Source organism: Mrakia frigida (genome assembly GCF_051309035.1).
Source record: "Mrakia frigida strain ATCC 22029 unplaced genomic scaffold BDY24scaffold_17, whole genome shotgun sequence".
Lineage (NCBI taxonomy): Eukaryota > Fungi > Basidiomycota > Tremellomycetes > Cystofilobasidiales > Mrakiaceae > Mrakia > Mrakia frigida.
In genome coordinates this window covers 375,687-392,006 of record NW_027481264.1, presented here as the reverse complement: position 1 = coordinate 392,006, position 16,320 = coordinate 375,687, and the positions used below count along the sequence as shown (strand labels likewise).

Below are 16,320 nucleotides of genomic sequence, written 5' to 3'. Positions count from 1 at the left end.
CGTCCTTTCGTAACCTTCTCCGTCTTGCTCTCGACGAGAAACTCGATATGGAGGTGATGGAGATAGCTCCAAAATTTCGTTAATAAAGTAAGAAAAAAAGAGGTTGTAGCGGTGGGTAATCCATGAGGGATGATGCAGAAGAAAGAAGAAAGAAAGGGACAGAACCGTCGCAGAACCTGAGAAGAAAAAGGTGAAAGAATCGAAAGGGTTGCTCTGGGCGACAACTAAAGAAGGAGGAACAAATATGACGACGAAAGAGGGAACGCTATCTAAAGAAGATCGGATGGGCATGAAGGGAGGGACTGGGTGGGTTACGAAGAATAAGGAAGGAAGGAGACGGAGAAACGCGTTCAAACGAGCAGGTGGATGTCGTCTCCCTCGTCCTCGGATTCGGCGGGAGTGGAAACGTAGGCTCTCTTGAGAGGGGAACTGATTCGAGCTGTAGAGAAGAAGATGAAAGGACTCAGTACGAGGTCGGACGGGAGAGGGAGCGAGGAGAGAAGAGGAGAGGGACGAACGAGCGAAGAGAAGAGATCGCCTTCGTGCTTTCTCGACTGAGGCGGCCATGGAGTTTCCGGCGGGAGGTTCGAGCATGGCTCGCATCTGTTTGGGCTGTGGGAAGAGAAAAAGGGCAGGAAGCGTCAGTCGTCGCTCGAATCGGGAGAGGAAGGAAGAACAAGAGAGACTCACCTCCATCGATTTCCTCCTCTGCAAGAAGAGAGAAGAATGAGACAAAACAGCGTCAGTCTCAGCGGAAGAGGTTCGAAGGGAGAGACGTTAACGAACCTTCTGGAAACTGCTCTGCTCAGCAACGTCGACCTTGTACTCGAACTCTGAAACCCGTTTCTTCTCCTCCTTGCACCCTGTTCGTTCAATTCAAAGCAAGACGATCAGTTCGGCTTCCTCTTGGTCGAACCGAGACTTCAGGATACTCACGAATAACCCAACCGATCCCAACCATATGAATCGGACCCTTCCCAGACGAGGAAGGCCCACTCTCCTCTCCGAGACCGTCGAGGTCAACGAGGTCCTCCAACGCCATCATCTCCTCCCCGGCGAGAGGAGGACCAGCGGGTGCGAACTTCCTGTAGTGGGCGAGAGTTGAAGACTTCCCGGCCTTGAAGATGATGTGGGTGACGGAATCAGAAGGTCGAACGAGAACCTGTTGAAGAAACGGGGAGGGCGACGCGTCAGTTCTCAGAACGAGGAAAGGCCGTCGAGGGAGACAAAGAAAGCGACCTTAGCTCCCAAACCCCTCAAAATCTCGACAAACATCCCTCCCGCTTCATCTCCCTCGGCAGTTCTAACATCAACGAACGCAACAACTCCGGACAACGCCTTCGCCCCATCCTTGTCGATCTGATGGGCGAGAGAACCGACGCTTCCCGTCGACTTTGAAGACGTGAGCGAAACGCCTCCGGTGAAGGATGAGTCTCCCTCGGAGGATGAAGAGGAGTCTCGACGATTTGAGGAGCTGGGGAGGATGGAGGAGAGTCGTCGGCTGGAAGTGGAGGTGGGGATCCCAGATTGGGACGAAGAAGGTGGGTTGGGAGGAGGAGCGAGGACTCGAGACGACGAGGAAGAAGGGAAGGATGGACGTCCTCCTGCTGTTGATCGGACCTTGTTGGTGGTGGTGCTGGCGAAAGGTCCGGCTTGAGCAAGTTCCGCGAGGTTGGGCATCGTCGACGAAGCAGACATCCTCTTCTCTCCAACTACTCCTCCTCCTCCAGCAGCGGCTTTTCGAACCTGCATCTTCGCCAGACTCTCAGCCAACCCCGCCATCGCACTCCTACTCTCCGAGCTCAATCCCTTCCTATCAACTCCACTCGCAGTGGTTGCAACTCCTCTCGCAACCCTGCTCGGACCAGCGGGAGCGGTCGAGTTGGCGACGGGATCCGAGACGGCTCGAGGAGGTGGTTTGGGGAGCTGCATCGCCGAAGCGGGAACGGGGACGGATGTCTTCCTCGCCGTGGTAGCTTGAGGTCGGTCCTTTGAGGGAGGTGGCCGAGATCCGAGGGACGACGGGTACTTGGAGGGTCGAGAGGGAGTGGAGGAGGAGAGGGACGAGACGGTTGGGATGGCGCTGGAGGAAGGAATGGGAGCTCGTTTGGGGTTGGAGAGGGTGGAGAGGGAGGAGACCGATCTTGAAGAGGGGAGGGAAGGTTTGGAAGGTGGTGGAGGGCGAGAGTTGGTCGAGGAGGAGAGGGAAGGCGCCTGAGGGATTCTCGACGACGACGAGGTGGATTGGGAGAGGGCGTTGAGGTTCGTTCGAGATCCACTGCTGGACATTCCTCCGCTGGAGGGAATCCTCTTGGGAGGAGGAACCATCGAGGTCGATCCTGAAGCGTAAGCTCCGAACGCCCGAGGAAGAGGGAGAGCGGGAGGACCCATCAGCGAGGTTCCCTTCGCCCGCGTCGACGTCGAGCTCTCCTCCGTTTCCTTTGCCTTCCCCTCAGCGACGCTCGACAACCCTGAGGAGATCGACGACAAGCTCCTGACTGATCCGAAGGCGAACGGCTTGGGGACGGTTAAGCCTTCGAGCTTCTTGACTGCCTTCCCTCCATCTCGAACCATGAGGGTGCTTCCGTCGGTCGGTTTGGGCATGACTCGTTTGCGAGGAGACTTGAGTTTCCTTTTGGTGAGAGCGACGATATCAATCATCGGAGGATTGAGAGAGGAGGAGGAGGGTGGTGAGGAAGGGGGATCGAGAAATTTGGAGGAGGAAGAAGCCGTCGTTGAAGGATCGTTGATGTCGCCGTTGTATTGAGAGGGAGAAGGAGGCGAGGTGAAGTGAACTCTCTTCCTCGGTGACGACCCATCTCCGTCGGAAGATTTCGCTGAGGCTGGTGAGGATCCGGAAGAGGACGACGACGAGAGGCACGACTTGATGGGAGCGGGAGTGGCAGCAGAGGATTCGGGGGAGTTGTGAGATCCGCTGAAGACCTCTCTCGCTCTTTTTCGCTGAGACTGGGGAGTTCGAATGCTGAGGGAGTTGATGGTGGTTGATATGCTGGAGGTAATAGGAGAGGAGACGACGGAAGCGGCGGCGATGGACGAGGTGGAAGTTGACGCGGATGCGAGGGAGAGGGAGGGAGGGAGAGGTTTGGGCGCTGGCGAGACGTAGAAAGGGTTTGCCATGTCGATGGTTGGAGTTTTGGGAGGGACGAACTTGCGAGGAGAGGTTGCTCTCGGCGAATCCTCGAACGCGTGGGAGCGTGACCGTTTGATTCCTGAGGAGGGGACGGTGCTGATGGAGAGGGACGACGGTTTGAGGGGAGAAGCGACGACCTTCTTGGGCGATGGCATAAGGAGCATGCTGTCGTCGGAGGATGAAGAAGAGTCGTCGCTTCCCATATGGATGTCGTTGTATCTGGAGGAGGATCGAGGGAGGGCTGAGGCGCCGTGAGGTTGGAAGGGGTTCGAGAGGGTGGAGGAGGAAGGGTGGTGTCCGTCGACTGGCGACCGTGGTGGGATAGGCAGGAATCGAGCTGGTTTCTGTTCCTCTGGAAGATCCTCCTCCGATGACATTCCTCCCATCTCTGAGTCCTCTCCCATGATCTCCTTCGACCTGTCCTTCCCTTTGCCCTTCGCCTTGACGGGACTCTTCTTTCGAGCCTGCTTCGTCGGTCTCTCCGCTCCTTCCACCTTCTCTCCTCGACATACAACCTTCTTCGAACTCTCTCCAACTGCTTCCTCGTCATCCTCGTCGTACCTCCTGTTGATGGTCTTGAGATCGAGTGCTCGTCGACCTTTGACGGCTGGAAGAGATCCTCGACGAGAGGTCCTGTTGACGAGCGTGGTCGAGCTCATCGAACGAGTTCGAATGGACGAAGGTTGCGCTGTCGAGGGAGTTTTGGATCTTTTGGCGACGGAAGGGGTAGTAGAAGAGGACATGATGAGAGAATCTGGGGGGAAGAGGGTGAAGAATCGTCAGCTCTACACGTCGAGGCAAAGGAAGGAAGGAGGGACGAGGCAAGGAGGGTCGTTGGAAGGGATGGGCCACCGCCCTCAATTCCAGTGTCAAGAGGGCTCGAAGCTGCTTGTGGAGTAGCTGTGGCTATGGTGTACCATAGAACATGATCCCTGCTCGAGAAGCAGGCTCAAAGATGAGATCCAGAGCTCCTTCTCGATCCTTCAACATCCAACCCTCCTCCTCCTTCGCGTTCCACGACCACATCTCTTCAACAGCACCTCCCTCCCTCAAAAGCATCCTAGCAGTTCCTACACTTCACAGCATGCATTATAGAGGTGCTACTAGCCCAGATCACGCGAGCCCCACCCTCTAAAGAAGCGGGCACCAAGGGCGAAGGGAGGAAGGAAGGAAGGGAAGGGGGAGACGCACCGTTTCGAACAAAGGAGAGAGCTTCCTTCCTTCGGGAAAAAATCTTCGTATCTCCTGGTCCTGTATTCCTGTGACTCTTAAAGGTCTCCGAGAGTCGAGGAGAGGAGCGGAAGGGTGGCTCGAAGAGAAGAAGGGAGGGAGAACGGGGTCGTGGTTGAGGTGACCTCTCAACCTCTCGTTTTTGAAACCAACAACAAGGAAAACGCGTCGGACTGGCAGCCGTTTTCCTTCTCTTTTTCTCGAATGAACAGAGAGAGAAAGCTCGGAGTTCATGGAAGATCAATCGTATACGAAGAAACCTAATGTAGGGACCAAAAACGTAAACTTGCAACCATATTTCTCGCCTTGGTTTGCTCAAAGCTCGTTGACGACGGCACGCTCGTCTCCACGCCCATTTCGTCAGCGTCTCCGACAGACAGCGCTGCTCACTACGTTTCTAAAAGGTCACAGTCATACTAATCCTGCTCTCAAAGAGCATCCACTCCCTTCCTCAACTCTGCAATCTCCTCCAACGCCGTCCCACAGCAGCCGCCAATGATCGCCCTCTTCGCCCAAACCTCCTCTTCCGCTCCCTGCGTGATGGCGATGAGCTGGTCCACCCATTGCTTAGCGGTTAGGCGTTCGGAGTCGGGAAAGTTGTGCCTGGGAAAAAGAAGGGAGTAGAAAAGAAGAGAGAAGGTCAGAGACGGGACGCGACGGGAGACGAGGACGAAAGAAAGGAAAGCAGGCAGGAGGGAAGACTCACCAGTAATCCGACGAGTCAAGGAATCGAACGTTGTGATTCGGGTAGAGGACGAGTGAGGGAGGACCGGTGGGGAGGGGAGTGGGAGGGGAAAGAGACGAGATGAGAGCGGCGAGAGAGGTGAGGTCGGTACAGTTGAGAGCGACGCTTGAAACCCACAACGAAAATGGTGTAGATGATCAGTTCGAGCTTACTTCACTTTAGTCACCTTCCGCCACCCCAAATCTCACTCTCAGAGCCGAAAGGAAGAACGATTCGAACTCACCCAAAAGGTCTCCTCAGCTCCTCCCCTCCCTCTACCTTCCCCTCGTCCCAGAAAGCCTTCCTCCCGACCCCACCCAATCCTCCCTGACCCTTATCAGCCCAGTTCCCACTCGGGCACGCAATCCCGATCCAGAAGGGGAGATCCTTCGAAGATCCGTCAAGGAGAGAAACGGCTTGTCGAATCGCGGTTATCTCAATGGCGAGAGGGATGGTTTCGAACGCGATGAAGTCGATGGTGGAGAGGAGAGGAGCGAAGACTTGAAGTCGGGAGAGATGGAAAGAGGTGAGGAAAGCAGTGTCGCAGGAGGGAGGGAAGAGACCTGGTTGGGGAGAGGATGAGGAGACGCGTCGAGAAAGAGGTGAGATTGAGGAAACGAGGACCTGAGGAAAGGAGGATGCATCCAGATAAAGGTTTTACTGACCGTTGTACTCCTCTCCACCGCAAAGCATAGCTCCATAGCTTCCCAAGCTCAGTCCAACGACGGGGACAGGTCGACCAGAGTCCTTGAAAGCCGACGTTTTGATGTAATCGTCTCGAGCCTTCACAGCGAGTTCGATAGCGAGACGCATGAACTTCTCAGCCTGCTCAGAAGTATAGCCGAGTGATAAAAATCCGTCCACGGAGGATTGGTAGGTCTAGAGCGACGAGAGCGAAGCAAGGACGAAGGGACAGAAGAGGTGAGCTCGGGCGCTCCTTCTTGCTTGAGAGGCAGAAGGAAAGAACTCACTCCCGTCAGGATGATGTCTGAGCCGCACTCGAGGAACGCTTTGTGAGCTTGGTAGATGACGTCTGGATCCTCTGCCAGGAGACGAGATCCCCAAACGGCTCCGGAGCAGTCCTTGTGGAACGTCTAGGGAGGACGAAAGGGAGAGAGAGACAGGTCAGATCTCGAGCTCGTTGTTGCGCTGGCATGAGCTGTTTGAGGTTAAGAGAAGACGAACATCTCGGAGAGTGGTACCTAGATGGCATCGCGGAGAAAAGGCGGAGTATATCTATCAGCTTCGCGAGCCCAGAAGGTAGAGAAAGAAAGACGAGCGAGCTCACCAAGTCCTCCGTCCTGAACGATCTGAGGGGGCAAGAGAGGAAAGAGTCAGTTTCTCGCACATTTTGAGGGCATCTTAGAAAATTGATCTCACTGGTTTAGTCGTCGGCTGAGAGAGTAGAGTCTGAAGACGAGAAGAAGAAGAGGAAGAAGACATGCTGGACGTTGGGAGGGAAGGGAGCAGAGAGAAGGACCAAAAAAAGGTGAGCTCGACCCGAATTCCGAATGACACCTTCCAGCCGCCTGATTTCCTTTGAAGCTGTAGGACGACGATTGATCTACATATCACTGTCGAAGACTGAGGGTGTATGTGTATCTATCAGGTCGAGGCTTGAAAGGAAGCAGAAAGAGGAAGGGAAGAGAGAAAGAGGAGGGGAGAAAGGAGAGACGCCGCGATCTTGAGGGCGATCTTATCTTTGCTCTGAGCAGATCTTCGCGGGAAGAAACTCACACTGAGACCCATACGTTCTGAAATTTTAAGCCTGAGGCGACTCAGAAAGCTGCTCAACGATATGCAGCTAGAGGCATCGTCGTCGTGAAGGCGAACTCGCGACGCGTCGAAGAACCAAGAGACGACCTTCCTCCCGCCGGGTACATTTTTGCAATGACTGAAACACGAACATGCACTTCTGAAGAAGATGGCGTGGAGCATCTAGATTTTTCACTCCTAGATGATCCTCTTCGTTGACAAATGAACGAGCTGCCTCGAGTTCGGACTTTGGTCTCTCACGTCCATCTCCCTCCCTCTCCTCCGTTTCGGCTCATGTCGACTCCCTCTTCCACCTCTACCCCCGTCACTCGACGACGCAGGAGCTCCTCAGCTGCTGTGGCTCTCAACGCGATCCCGTACGTCCTCTGTTTCCTTTCGGGTCTGCTCGGGAAGGGAGGAGGAACGAACGAAGGAAGTTGAGCTGACCTTCCCTCTCTCTTTCTTCTTCGTTTTCTCTCGCTCCTTTCGTTGGACTGTATGTCAAAGCAGGTCTATAGGAGGTGCCAACTCGCCTTTAGGCCCCGAGACAACTTCTTCTCCTCTGGCTTCTTCGTCGGTTGTGGCTGAATCGAAGGAGACTAGAAGGAAGGAAGGAGGAGGAGAACAGATTAGTGCTGGACAGTGGGACATTCCCTTCCTCAGGTGGTTGAAGGATCCTCGTGAGTGAACTTCTCTTCGTGTCTTGCTCTCTCTGTATACTTCTCGATCTCCTTGAGCTCTAAGGAAGGGGATGGGGAGGGAACGGGAGGGAGGAAAGGAGGAGGCGACGCATCGAGGTCTCGGTCGGCCTCGAGTCGAGCAAAGAGCTCCTCCTGCTCTTTCCTCAACTCTCTGCTCTTGAGAAGCCCTTCGAAGGCTTCTCGAGGCAATGGATGACTCGACTTACTTTCTAGCCAGCTCCTGCATTGGTCGCAAAAGCGGCAAGCTCGGTCGCCGGAAGGGAAGGAAGGGAGAGGTTGAGCTTCGCTGACCCCCTTCTCCTCCCACCCCACCCATCTTCCTTCCTCTTCCCCCTCCTTTGCCTCTTTCTTATGCACTTTGCTCGACAATCTCCCTTTCGGCGACATCAGTATCTACGTTCCTCGTTATCGCCAACATCGCTGCTATCCACTGGGCGACCTCGACCTTCGTTCCCGAGCAGGTCAGCTCGACGGAACCGTTCCTCTTCCTCTCCTACCCCGTCAAAGGACGACCTGGTTTCTACACTAAGGGATACAAGGTTCGTAATATTCTATACTCAACTCGTCTCTATTCATTTCTTGCCAACTTCATCTCGCCTCGCGATAAAACTTCTTCACGGGGAGCTCATCTCCTCCTCCCTCCCTCCCTCCCGCCCTCTGCTTTCACGTTCACGTCCACTTCCTTCTTCTTCCTCTCGAGTTCACTTGAACTGACCCGCTTCTCCTTTCATCTTCATCCTCTTCATCTCCCGCAGGATCTCGCCTTCCTCTCCTACTACTTCGTCTGCTGGTGGTTCCTTCGAGACGCCTGCTCTCGCATCTTCCCCATCCTCGCAAGGAAACTCGGAATCTCGAAACAAAACAAGATCGACCGGTTCACCGAGCAGGCCTACACAGCAGTCTACAGCTCTCTCTCAACCGTCGCTGGAGTCTACGTGATGGTCAACCTGCCGACGAACTGGTACAAGACGTCAGCCTTCTTTGAACGTGAGTCCTCGACACCCTCCCTCTGATCAAATCGCGGTCACGAAAGCTTCGCTAGACCGAAGGAAGAATCGCTGATTTTGTCTTGTTTTGGGGTTGAAACAGACTACGAGAATCAGTATCAGATGCCTGGACATCTGAAGGCCTATTATCTTCTGCAGAGGTGAGTTTGAGAAGCGGTTGAAGAGAAGGGAGGGCTGAGTTGAGCTCGAGCTCGAAACGCTGGAGGCCTCGCCCGAGCTGCTGGCCTCGGCCGCCGAGCACTCAAAGAACGAGCTTACTGACTCTTTTATCTGGGTTTGTCGTTCCTCTCAGTGCCTTCTGGACTCAGCAGTTTTTGATTCTCGCTCTGCGGATGGAGGTTCGTCTCTTCTCTCAGCTCGTCTCGACGCTCCTCGTTTCCCCTCTCGAACTCACCGCTTCCCGTTTCTCTCGTTACAGAAACCTCGAGACGACTTTACCGAGCTGGCTTTCCACGTGAGTGCTCTCTCTCGACTTTCGGAACCCTCATTCTGAGTCGAACGGCACGTGAAACTGACGCGTCGTCTCTGCCTCTCCTCTCCCTTTCTTCAGCACGCCGTTACCGCCTACCTCATCGTCTGCTCCTACTTCATGAACCTCACTCTCATCGGAAATGCCATCGTGAGTTTGTCTCGCTGTTTCTCTCTCGAAAGCAGACGGCTGATCATTGTCGTTTCTCCTTCAGTTCCTGAGCATGGACATCAGCGACGCGTTCCTCGCCATCGCCAAGTGCATCAACGTGAGCTCTACCTCCTAGTCTCATCTTCTTCGTACGGTTCCAATAACTGAATCGTCTTTCACTCGTTTTTAGTACACCGAGCCCGCCGAAATCTACTCCTCCGTCGCCTTCGCCTCCTTCGTCGTCGTTTGGTCTTACTTCCGCCATTTCCTCAACCTCAAGATCCTGTGGAACGTTTGGGACGATGTGAATCTCGCCTCCTCTTCACATGAACTACTTTACGCGTGCTGATTCTCGTTCGTTCGTCTTTGTTTCGCCCAGGTGAAACGAATCGAGCCTCAGTACCGAATTTGGGATCCTTCGAGAGAGCTGTTCGCCCCTAATTGGTGAGACTTCCCTTGACCCTCCCTTAATAGTAACGTTGCTGACCTTGCATCCTTTCATTTCTACAGGGTTGTATGGCAGATCTTTACGCCGATCGCGTTGCTTCAGCTCGTCAACCTCTTTTGGTGAGCTTCGCTTCGCCTTTTCTATTCTTCCTCCCCTCTTGCTTCGTTCCGTTTCTGACTATTTCTCCTTTCAAACCTTACTTCTTAGGTACTGGAGGATCTGGATCATCCTGATAAAGGTGAGCTCCGACCCTTTTCGCTCGTCGAACGCATCTCCTCTCCTCCCCGCTGATGTTCCTTCCTCTCTTCTTCGGCGTGCCAGGCCATCCGAGGGATCCAGATTGTGGACGATCGTGAAGACGGAGAAGAGGATGAACCTTCCGTTATTGATTCGAAGTAGACTACAGCGTTTTTTCTTCGCAGTTTCTTGGAGCTCGCTTTGGTTTCGTTTGGGTTTTGCACTCGTTCGGTGAAGCAGTGTTATAGGGAAGACGTTCGTTCTGTGATGTATGTAAAGAATCAAGAATTATCCACTTGCAATGTTTGGGAAGGAGAGGAAAGGAGTACCCTCTCTTTCCTCGGCGAGGGCGAGAGAGCAGGATCAAATCATCATCGACCGAAAAAACAACCCAAAGCCAATGCCTTCTCCCACCCCAGCAGCGTCCAACGATTCGTCCCATCGATTCTCATCGTCCGTTCTTCGTAGTGACTTTTAGGTTGCGAGGGAGGAGACGAGGGGGGATCCAGTCCTGTGAGTGAAGAGGGCGGGAAGAAAGATCAGCGACGCGTCGAACGGATGAACGACGAGAAGACGAACCTCAAGAAGACTTCGAGGGAGTCGGGTCCTGCATCGACTGAGAGAGGACTGTGGTTGAAAGTGAAGCAAAGAGAGCTGATCAGCAAGGAAAAGCACGACAGAAGGCAAGGCAAAGAGGGTAGAAAGCTCACCTCGCATCGAAACTCTTCAAGTCGAAGCCTCCCTTCTGCAGAGCGGCTCTAACCTCTTCAACCGAGCAACTCCTCAAAGCTTCTACAGGCTCCATACCAGCAAACTCATCACACGAAACGCAGTAGGCTCCCTCATATCCCAACTCATTCTCCTGTCCCCTCTGCTGCTCCTTCACGAACCTCCCACCCTCCTCCGACATCTCTACTCGTCCCTCAAAATAGACGATCCAACGACTATCAGAATCGTCCGTCCAAGGGAAGGTCGAGATCCTCCAGCATATCTCGGTCCCGTCCTGGAGGACGTCGGCGAGGAGCTGAAGTCGAGCGAGGTTGATCTGTCGTCCAACGTCCCAAAGGACGTTCGATCCTCCGACGAGCCGACTGGTTTGTTCGAGCTCGGGTCGAGTGGTCGGAAGGTCGTCGACACAGAACTCGCAGGCGAGGATGATTTCGACGGTTCGTTCAGGGGTGAGCGAGCCTGCGAGCGTGAGGGACCGAAGGGAAGTAAGGTGCGAGAAGGCGACGACGGAGGAGGGCTGTTTTGGAAAGAAGGAGTTCGTCAAGGACGAGCTGAGAGAGCAGAAGATGCACGGGATCAGAGGACCTACCCAGTCTGACCATTTCAAGTCCTCAAAAACCGCCGAGATTTCGAGGGTGGCGAGGAAGGGGAGGTGTAGAGCGAGGGAAAGAAGGTGAGGGGGGCGGAGCTCGAAGCCTGGCGCTAGTTGAACGTCGAAGGACGCAATCTGGCCGTCGCAGGATCCGACGATGTAGGACTGTAAGTCTACCGACCCCCACTCGTCGAAGAGTATTTCCTCGTCGGTTGCTGGCGTCATATCGACGAGGCGAGGGCAGGGAATCCAAGTGTCCGCCGACAGCTCGAAGCTGTTTCGTTCGAGGAAAGGATCCCCCTCCGTGAGTCTGGCCTGAACCTTGACGGAAACGGACTCCAGGGAGGGTAGAGACTCCGATTCGAAGACCCTGTCGAGCCATGGAATGAGTGGAAATGAGTTGGAAGCACTGACGATGACTCGGACGTCCTCGATCTGGAGCTCGGTTTGAAGAAGTAGGACGGAGCTTTCCTCGAGCGAGTACGCGACGTAGAGATGCAGGTGCGGGAATTTGACCTGGTGGTATTCGAGAAGTTCGAGTAAGCGGTTCGCCCATTTCGCAGCGTCCTCGGATCCGATCCAAAGCTCCAGCGCTCCGTTGACGTGAACGATGAGGTCGCGTCGTCCCTCCCTCCTTCGAGCTCGAAAGCTGGGCTGCAACGGCAGACGATCCGAACGAAGGACCTTCTCGAACTGGATGTTCGAGATGGAAGACTGGATGATGTTGTTAAAGAGGAGGTTGTCGAGGAGATCGGGCTCGAGGACGAGGGTCTCGAGGGAGGGAAGACGAGGGAGGCATGCTGCGACGACCGAGCTCAACGCCTTCCAGGACTCGGCTGGGATCACGACGTCAGATTCCGTTACCACGAAGAGGATCCTGAAGATCCAAAAAGAGTCGTTGCGGTCAGATTCAAAGGCAGGGGGAAGAGCGAGGAGGAAAAGGAAGCAGAGGAGGAAGAGGGAGAAGAGTGGACGCCGGACGGGAGGAGGAAAGGCTCACCTGAGTCTCAAAGCGAAGTCTGTGAAGGCGAGCTCTCGAAGGGTGTGCGGGCAGGGACCAGCTCGGACTATACATTGCAGCTCCGTTCGAAGAGACGTCTCGAGGATCTGGGGAGAACCAAGGACAAGACCCACCGTCAGCACCTTCTTTCGAGGATCTCCCAGCCAGACTCCTCGAGCGTCCTAGGACTACTCACCCTTCTAAACCTCTGGCACGTCTGAGAGAGTGTAATCTTGTCTGGCTCCTCCGGAAGGTAGTCGAAAATGTGATTGAGAGATTCGACGGGGAGCTGCAACGAAAGAGGGAAGGAAGAGGAGGGAAGGGAGGAAGGGTGAGCTCGACCTCCTCGAGAAAGCCTCGATGCACTCTTTGATGGCGAGACTTACGGTATGGATACAGCAGAGATCTAAAGATGACGTTCCTGGTGGTGTCGTCATGGCGTTGAAAAGTCGAAAAGAAAAAGAAGAGGGAAGAAGTGGGGTCGTCGTTTTAGGGAAGGAAACGTCGAGGTCACTTTTCGCTCCTTCCCCCTCCCAACTTTCACCCCGCTTGCTCTCCTCCCACGATGCGACTTCGCTCTTTTTCGCTCGCCAAGATCATACCAGTCGAGATCCTTCACCTCATCATCCACGAATCCTCGGGATCATGGGAAACCTTGAGGGCGTGGTGTCTCGTCTCGAAAGGCGCGCTTTCCATCGCTGGCCCTGAGTTGATGAAGGTCGTCATCCTCACCGAATCGGAGGATATGCTCGACTTCCTCGGTGGAAGGGTACGTCTCCATCTCCTCTTGACCATCTGTGGTAGTTTTTCCGATCGTCTGATACACCTCTTTCACAACCACAGCTCTTTCCCGAGCTCACGACGAGTCCTCCCTTCCCTGCGATCCATCAACACCTCTCCACCAACCACACTCGATTCCTCACTCTGAACACCCCCATGGATGAAGACGACCTATTGGATATCATCGAGAAGGTCGCCGTACTCCGTCAACCTCAACGGCCGCGACCTCAGCTCTCCTTAATGATGGCTCTCGACGTGGACGGACCCGACACAAACACGTCCGTCTGGATCCCCTTCGTGATGCGATTACTTCGACCGGGCGTTCTTGTAGAGGCAGATCTTGAATCCGGAAAAACCGCTTGTGAGTTTCTTGATCTCTTGTACCTCTAGAGACCTCCCAAGGCTCTCGTTCCTCCTCGCCGACCTGCGCCCTTCTTTCCTCTCTCCGATTCCAGTCTACTCTGCATCCCTCACCGCCGATTACCTCGAGGTCCTCGTCTCCCATCCCGAAGAAGGAAATCAACTCGACAACCACGACTACTTAACCAACATCCAACGGTTCGAGATCATGGCGATGGAAGTCGTCTCTATGACTCTCATGTGGGCCTCGAGGATCATAGATGCCCACGTCTCGACGCTCAGGGTGGACATGGACCCGGTATTTGTTCGCCTGATGGATCTGGTAGAGAGCTCGAGTTGGCAGGAGTTGAAGGACGATCTCCGAAGGATGGAAGGAGGAGAAGTTTTGAAACAACAGGAGGTTGAGGTCGGAACATCTCGACTCCACGCCAGAGCTGCTGAAATTCCAAGGCTTAATCTAAAGCTGATAGGTGAGCTCTTTTTTTCTTCTGTTCTTTGTCTGTTGCGATCTGACGCTCTTGGTTTTATTTTCGCTGTTCTCTTAAGACGTCACGTCCCTTCTCGAGTCAGCGTCGTCGGCCGAGGCTGTCGCGCTGGTTCGTCCCGCTTTCCTATCAGGAACAGAGTCGGGACCGTCGCTGAACCTTGATTTCTCTTTTTACACAGCTTCGCATGGATGCTTGAGTCGACGAGCCCAAGAACTCCCGTCGTTTTCGTCGATTCAAGTCGCGTCGTGGACTGTTTTCTTCGACTCTCGCTTCGATTCTTCGGCTACCTACCTTACCTCGTGAATTGAACGTGTCATAATCTAGTCGTATTGTCTTTTGTCTTCGTCTCATCTATTCAAGACCGTATCTCTCTTGAGTCCTGCAACGACAGCGATTTCGGGTTTCCCGACGAGCAACGAGCAAGAGCAGACAATCGTAAAGCAGTTCACCCAAGGTAAGGAACGAAGATAAAAGGAGAGTGAGAGCGAAGGAGTGAAGGTGGGAACGAGAGGATACAAAGTAAGAGAGAAGGAGGGCAGGAGCGAAAAGAAGAAAACGAGACGCGTCCATCCGAAACGACTCCAAGCGAGAAGGGATATCTAAGTAGTGCGACTGAGTGTATAGCGTGGAGAAGCAGAAATCCGGCGATCCCAAAAGAGAGTATTAGAAAGGGAAAGATAAAGGTTAAACGAGAAGAACAGCTCCGACGAGACCGAAGAAACCAACGACCCAACTGCTCTGCGCCCTCTCCTCGAAAGCTGAGCTCGTGCTTCCGGACGATCCTCCGGTAGCCTGAGCGACGACTCCACTGGTAGTTCCCGAGGTGGTGGCAGTGGGAGCGTAGAAGGATTGTTGGGGGATTCCTCCCGTCGCCGTTCGAGCGCCAGTGGATGTAGCGGTGGTGACGGCGGCTGCTGCTCCTGCAGCGGTGATTCCACAGGCTGTCTGGGCACCTGTGAGAGCAGAAGAGAGAGAGAGACAAAGTGAGTAAGAATGATCGCTTGAAAAAGAGAAGAAGAGCGGAAAAGGGAAAGAAAGAGACGAACGCGTCCAGAGGGTGGCGATGGTAGTCTGCTCAGTCGCCCCGAAGGCACCTACACACGATCATAGGAGACCGGGAGAGATACAGAAAGTCAGCAAGCTGGTACGAGAGACAAGAGACGGAAAGGGAGACGCGAAGGGGGGGAATTCGAGCGCACCTTGGATGTTGTTCACGACGCACTGAGTCTGACAGGTCTGTCCGTCGTTGAAGATGGCCTGAGTACACACGCAAGCATCGGTCGTGCAAGCCTGTACAAGAGCACGCAAGGGAAAAACAACGGGTTCAGCGTTTCGCTTCTGGCTCGTCGTTTGAGAAAGCGATCATCTGGAACTCACGGCGATGTCTGCTTCGACCGTAGCACAGTTCGCAGGGCAGGTTCCGTCGACAGCAGCGTACCAAGCTGCGATAGCGGTGTATCCTGTAGTGGTTCCTCCAGCGACAGCAGCGGTGGTGGAGGTTCGAGCGGCGGAGGAGGAAGACGAGGCGGAGGATCGAGTCGAGGAAGAGAGGGAGGACGTGCTCGTCACAGCGACTGGAGTGATGAGAGTTGGGATAACGGCCAGTTCTCCCTGATCGACACAGTCTTGAGCGTAGACTAGTGAATGAGGCGAGATGTCAGCTTCAGGAACAGGAGGGAGGAAGGAAGAAGGGGAAGGAGAGAGAGAGAGCGAGCTCACCGTTGAATCCGTTCTCAACGATGAGAGCCTGAGCTGCCGTTCCAGATCCCGAGAGCAGACAGTTCATACACGTAACAGTCTGGGCTGAAGCTGCACAGGAGCACACGTCGTCTATGCAGGTCTGTGGAAAGGAGGAAGAGGAACGTTTTCAGCCTCGGTCTCTCCCGAGCTCGACCTAGTTCGTCCTCCTTCTCTGAAGGCCGGGTGAATCCGACTGACCGTAGACTGAGCGACCATTGGAGCACAGATGGTCGTACAGGCTGTGTTGACGTAGGTGACGGGTCCAGCGATGAGAGCCTCGAGAGCTGTGGTTGCTCGTTTTGAGAAGGGTTGGGAGGAGGAGGAAGAGGCGAAGGAGGAGAGGGGGTTGAGGAGGAGGGCTGAGGAAGAAAGGAACGAGATGAGAAGGAAGTCAGACTGTGTTCAGCACACTAAAGGAAAGGTTTAGTCTATCCCTTCCCAACATCGTATCCTCAAATTCCCCGAGGAAAAAGAGGAAGGAAGGAAGCTGGATTGTGACGAGTGAAGCTCGCGCTCTCTTCCTCCTTCCAACTCTCCGAGCTCGCTCCCTTCCCACCGTCCCAGCCCAAAGCTCTGAACTCACCAAGAAGAAGAGAAGAAGGGAGAGCAGCTGATCGAACCATGTTTTTGAGGGGTTTCGAGTCGAGCCGTGAGTGAAGGTTGGAGAGTAGAGGGTGAGCTGCTCCGACAGAGGCGTTTGTTTTCGTCGAAGTCGATTTGGAGCCTTCAGTCGGAAGAGTCGGCCAAGACTCTGTTTTT

The 16,320-nt window shown here is 54.4% G+C and overlaps 7 protein-coding genes across 7 annotated transcripts; 2 read left to right on the top strand and 5 right to left on the bottom strand.

Annotated features, from left to right (window-relative positions):
* Positions 1–41: 41 nt before the first annotated feature.
* BDY24DRAFT_390608 (uncharacterized protein) lies at positions 42–777 on the bottom strand. The gene is made up of 2 exons (XM_076640684.1): positions 519–777; positions 42–439 (listed from the first exon to the last, which is right to left on the bottom strand). The coding sequence occupies exons 1-2, from the start codon at positions 694–696 to the stop codon at positions 351–353; spliced, it is 267 nt and encodes an 88-aa protein (XP_076496270.1). The 5' UTR covers positions 697–777; the 3' UTR covers positions 42–350.
* BDY24DRAFT_340990 (BRCT domain-containing protein) lies at positions 778–1,680 on the bottom strand (the record flags this gene model as incomplete). Its single annotated transcript, XM_076637424.1, has 4 exons — positions 778–863; positions 937–995; positions 1,083–1,162; positions 1,240–1,680. 4 exons carry the CDS (start codon positions 1,678–1,680, stop codon positions 778–780), a joined length of 666 nt encoding a protein of 221 aa, XP_076496269.1.
* A 3,087-nt stretch (positions 1,681–4,767) lies between these two features.
* Positions 4,768–6,628, bottom strand: BDY24DRAFT_390605 (Homocysteine S-methyltransferase). Its single transcript, XM_076640683.1, has 8 exons — positions 6,486–6,628; positions 6,394–6,415; positions 6,291–6,307; positions 6,077–6,199; positions 5,771–5,984; positions 5,350–5,668; positions 5,088–5,231; positions 4,768–4,984 (listed from the first exon to the last, which is right to left on the bottom strand). Exons 1-8 carry the CDS (start codon positions 6,546–6,548, stop codon positions 4,810–4,812), a joined length of 1,077 nt encoding a protein of 358 aa, XP_076496268.1. The 5' UTR covers positions 6,549–6,628; the 3' UTR covers positions 4,768–4,809.
* A 492-nt stretch (positions 6,629–7,120) lies between these two features.
* BDY24DRAFT_73150 (TLC domain-containing protein) lies at positions 7,121–10,209 on the top strand. Its single transcript, XM_076645092.1, has 14 exons — positions 7,121–7,237; positions 7,371–7,540; positions 7,952–8,100; positions 8,317–8,548; positions 8,651–8,708; positions 8,861–8,906; positions 8,987–9,022; positions 9,119–9,187; positions 9,252–9,305; positions 9,378–9,491; positions 9,567–9,631; positions 9,698–9,754; positions 9,843–9,873; positions 9,957–10,209. The coding sequence occupies exons 1-14, from the start codon at positions 7,155–7,157 to the stop codon at positions 10,032–10,034; spliced, it is 1,242 nt and encodes a 413-aa protein (XP_076496267.1). The 5' UTR covers positions 7,121–7,154; the 3' UTR covers positions 10,035–10,209.
* A 137-nt stretch (positions 10,210–10,346) lies between these two features.
* Positions 10,347–12,630, bottom strand: BDY24DRAFT_370510 (F-box protein; the record flags this gene model as incomplete). The annotated part of the gene is made up of 7 exons (XM_076638113.1): positions 10,347–10,383; positions 10,452–10,499; positions 10,583–11,118; positions 11,191–12,070; positions 12,194–12,300; positions 12,390–12,482; positions 12,580–12,630. The coding sequence occupies 7 exons, from the start codon at positions 12,628–12,630 to the stop codon at positions 10,347–10,349; spliced, it is 1,752 nt and encodes a 583-aa protein (XP_076496266.1).
* Positions 12,631–12,728: 98 nt separating this feature from the next.
* On the top strand, positions 12,729–14,140 carry BDY24DRAFT_390601 (uncharacterized protein). The gene is made up of 5 exons (XM_076640682.1): positions 12,729–12,962; positions 13,037–13,334; positions 13,429–13,803; positions 13,880–13,929; positions 14,000–14,140. The coding sequence occupies exons 1-5, from the start codon at positions 12,759–12,761 to the stop codon at positions 14,015–14,017; spliced, it is 945 nt and encodes a 314-aa protein (XP_076496265.1). The 5' UTR covers positions 12,729–12,758; the 3' UTR covers positions 14,018–14,140.
* Positions 14,141–14,238: 98 nt separating this feature from the next.
* On the bottom strand, positions 14,239–16,223 carry BDY24DRAFT_390600 (uncharacterized protein). Its single transcript, XM_076640681.1, has 7 exons — positions 16,145–16,223; positions 15,760–15,920; positions 15,541–15,661; positions 15,199–15,458; positions 15,021–15,111; positions 14,868–14,915; positions 14,239–14,774 (listed from the first exon to the last, which is right to left on the bottom strand). Exons 1-7 carry the CDS (start codon positions 16,182–16,184, stop codon positions 14,506–14,508), a joined length of 990 nt encoding a protein of 329 aa, XP_076496264.1. The 5' UTR covers positions 16,185–16,223; the 3' UTR covers positions 14,239–14,505.
* Positions 16,224–16,320: the final 97 nt, after the last annotated feature.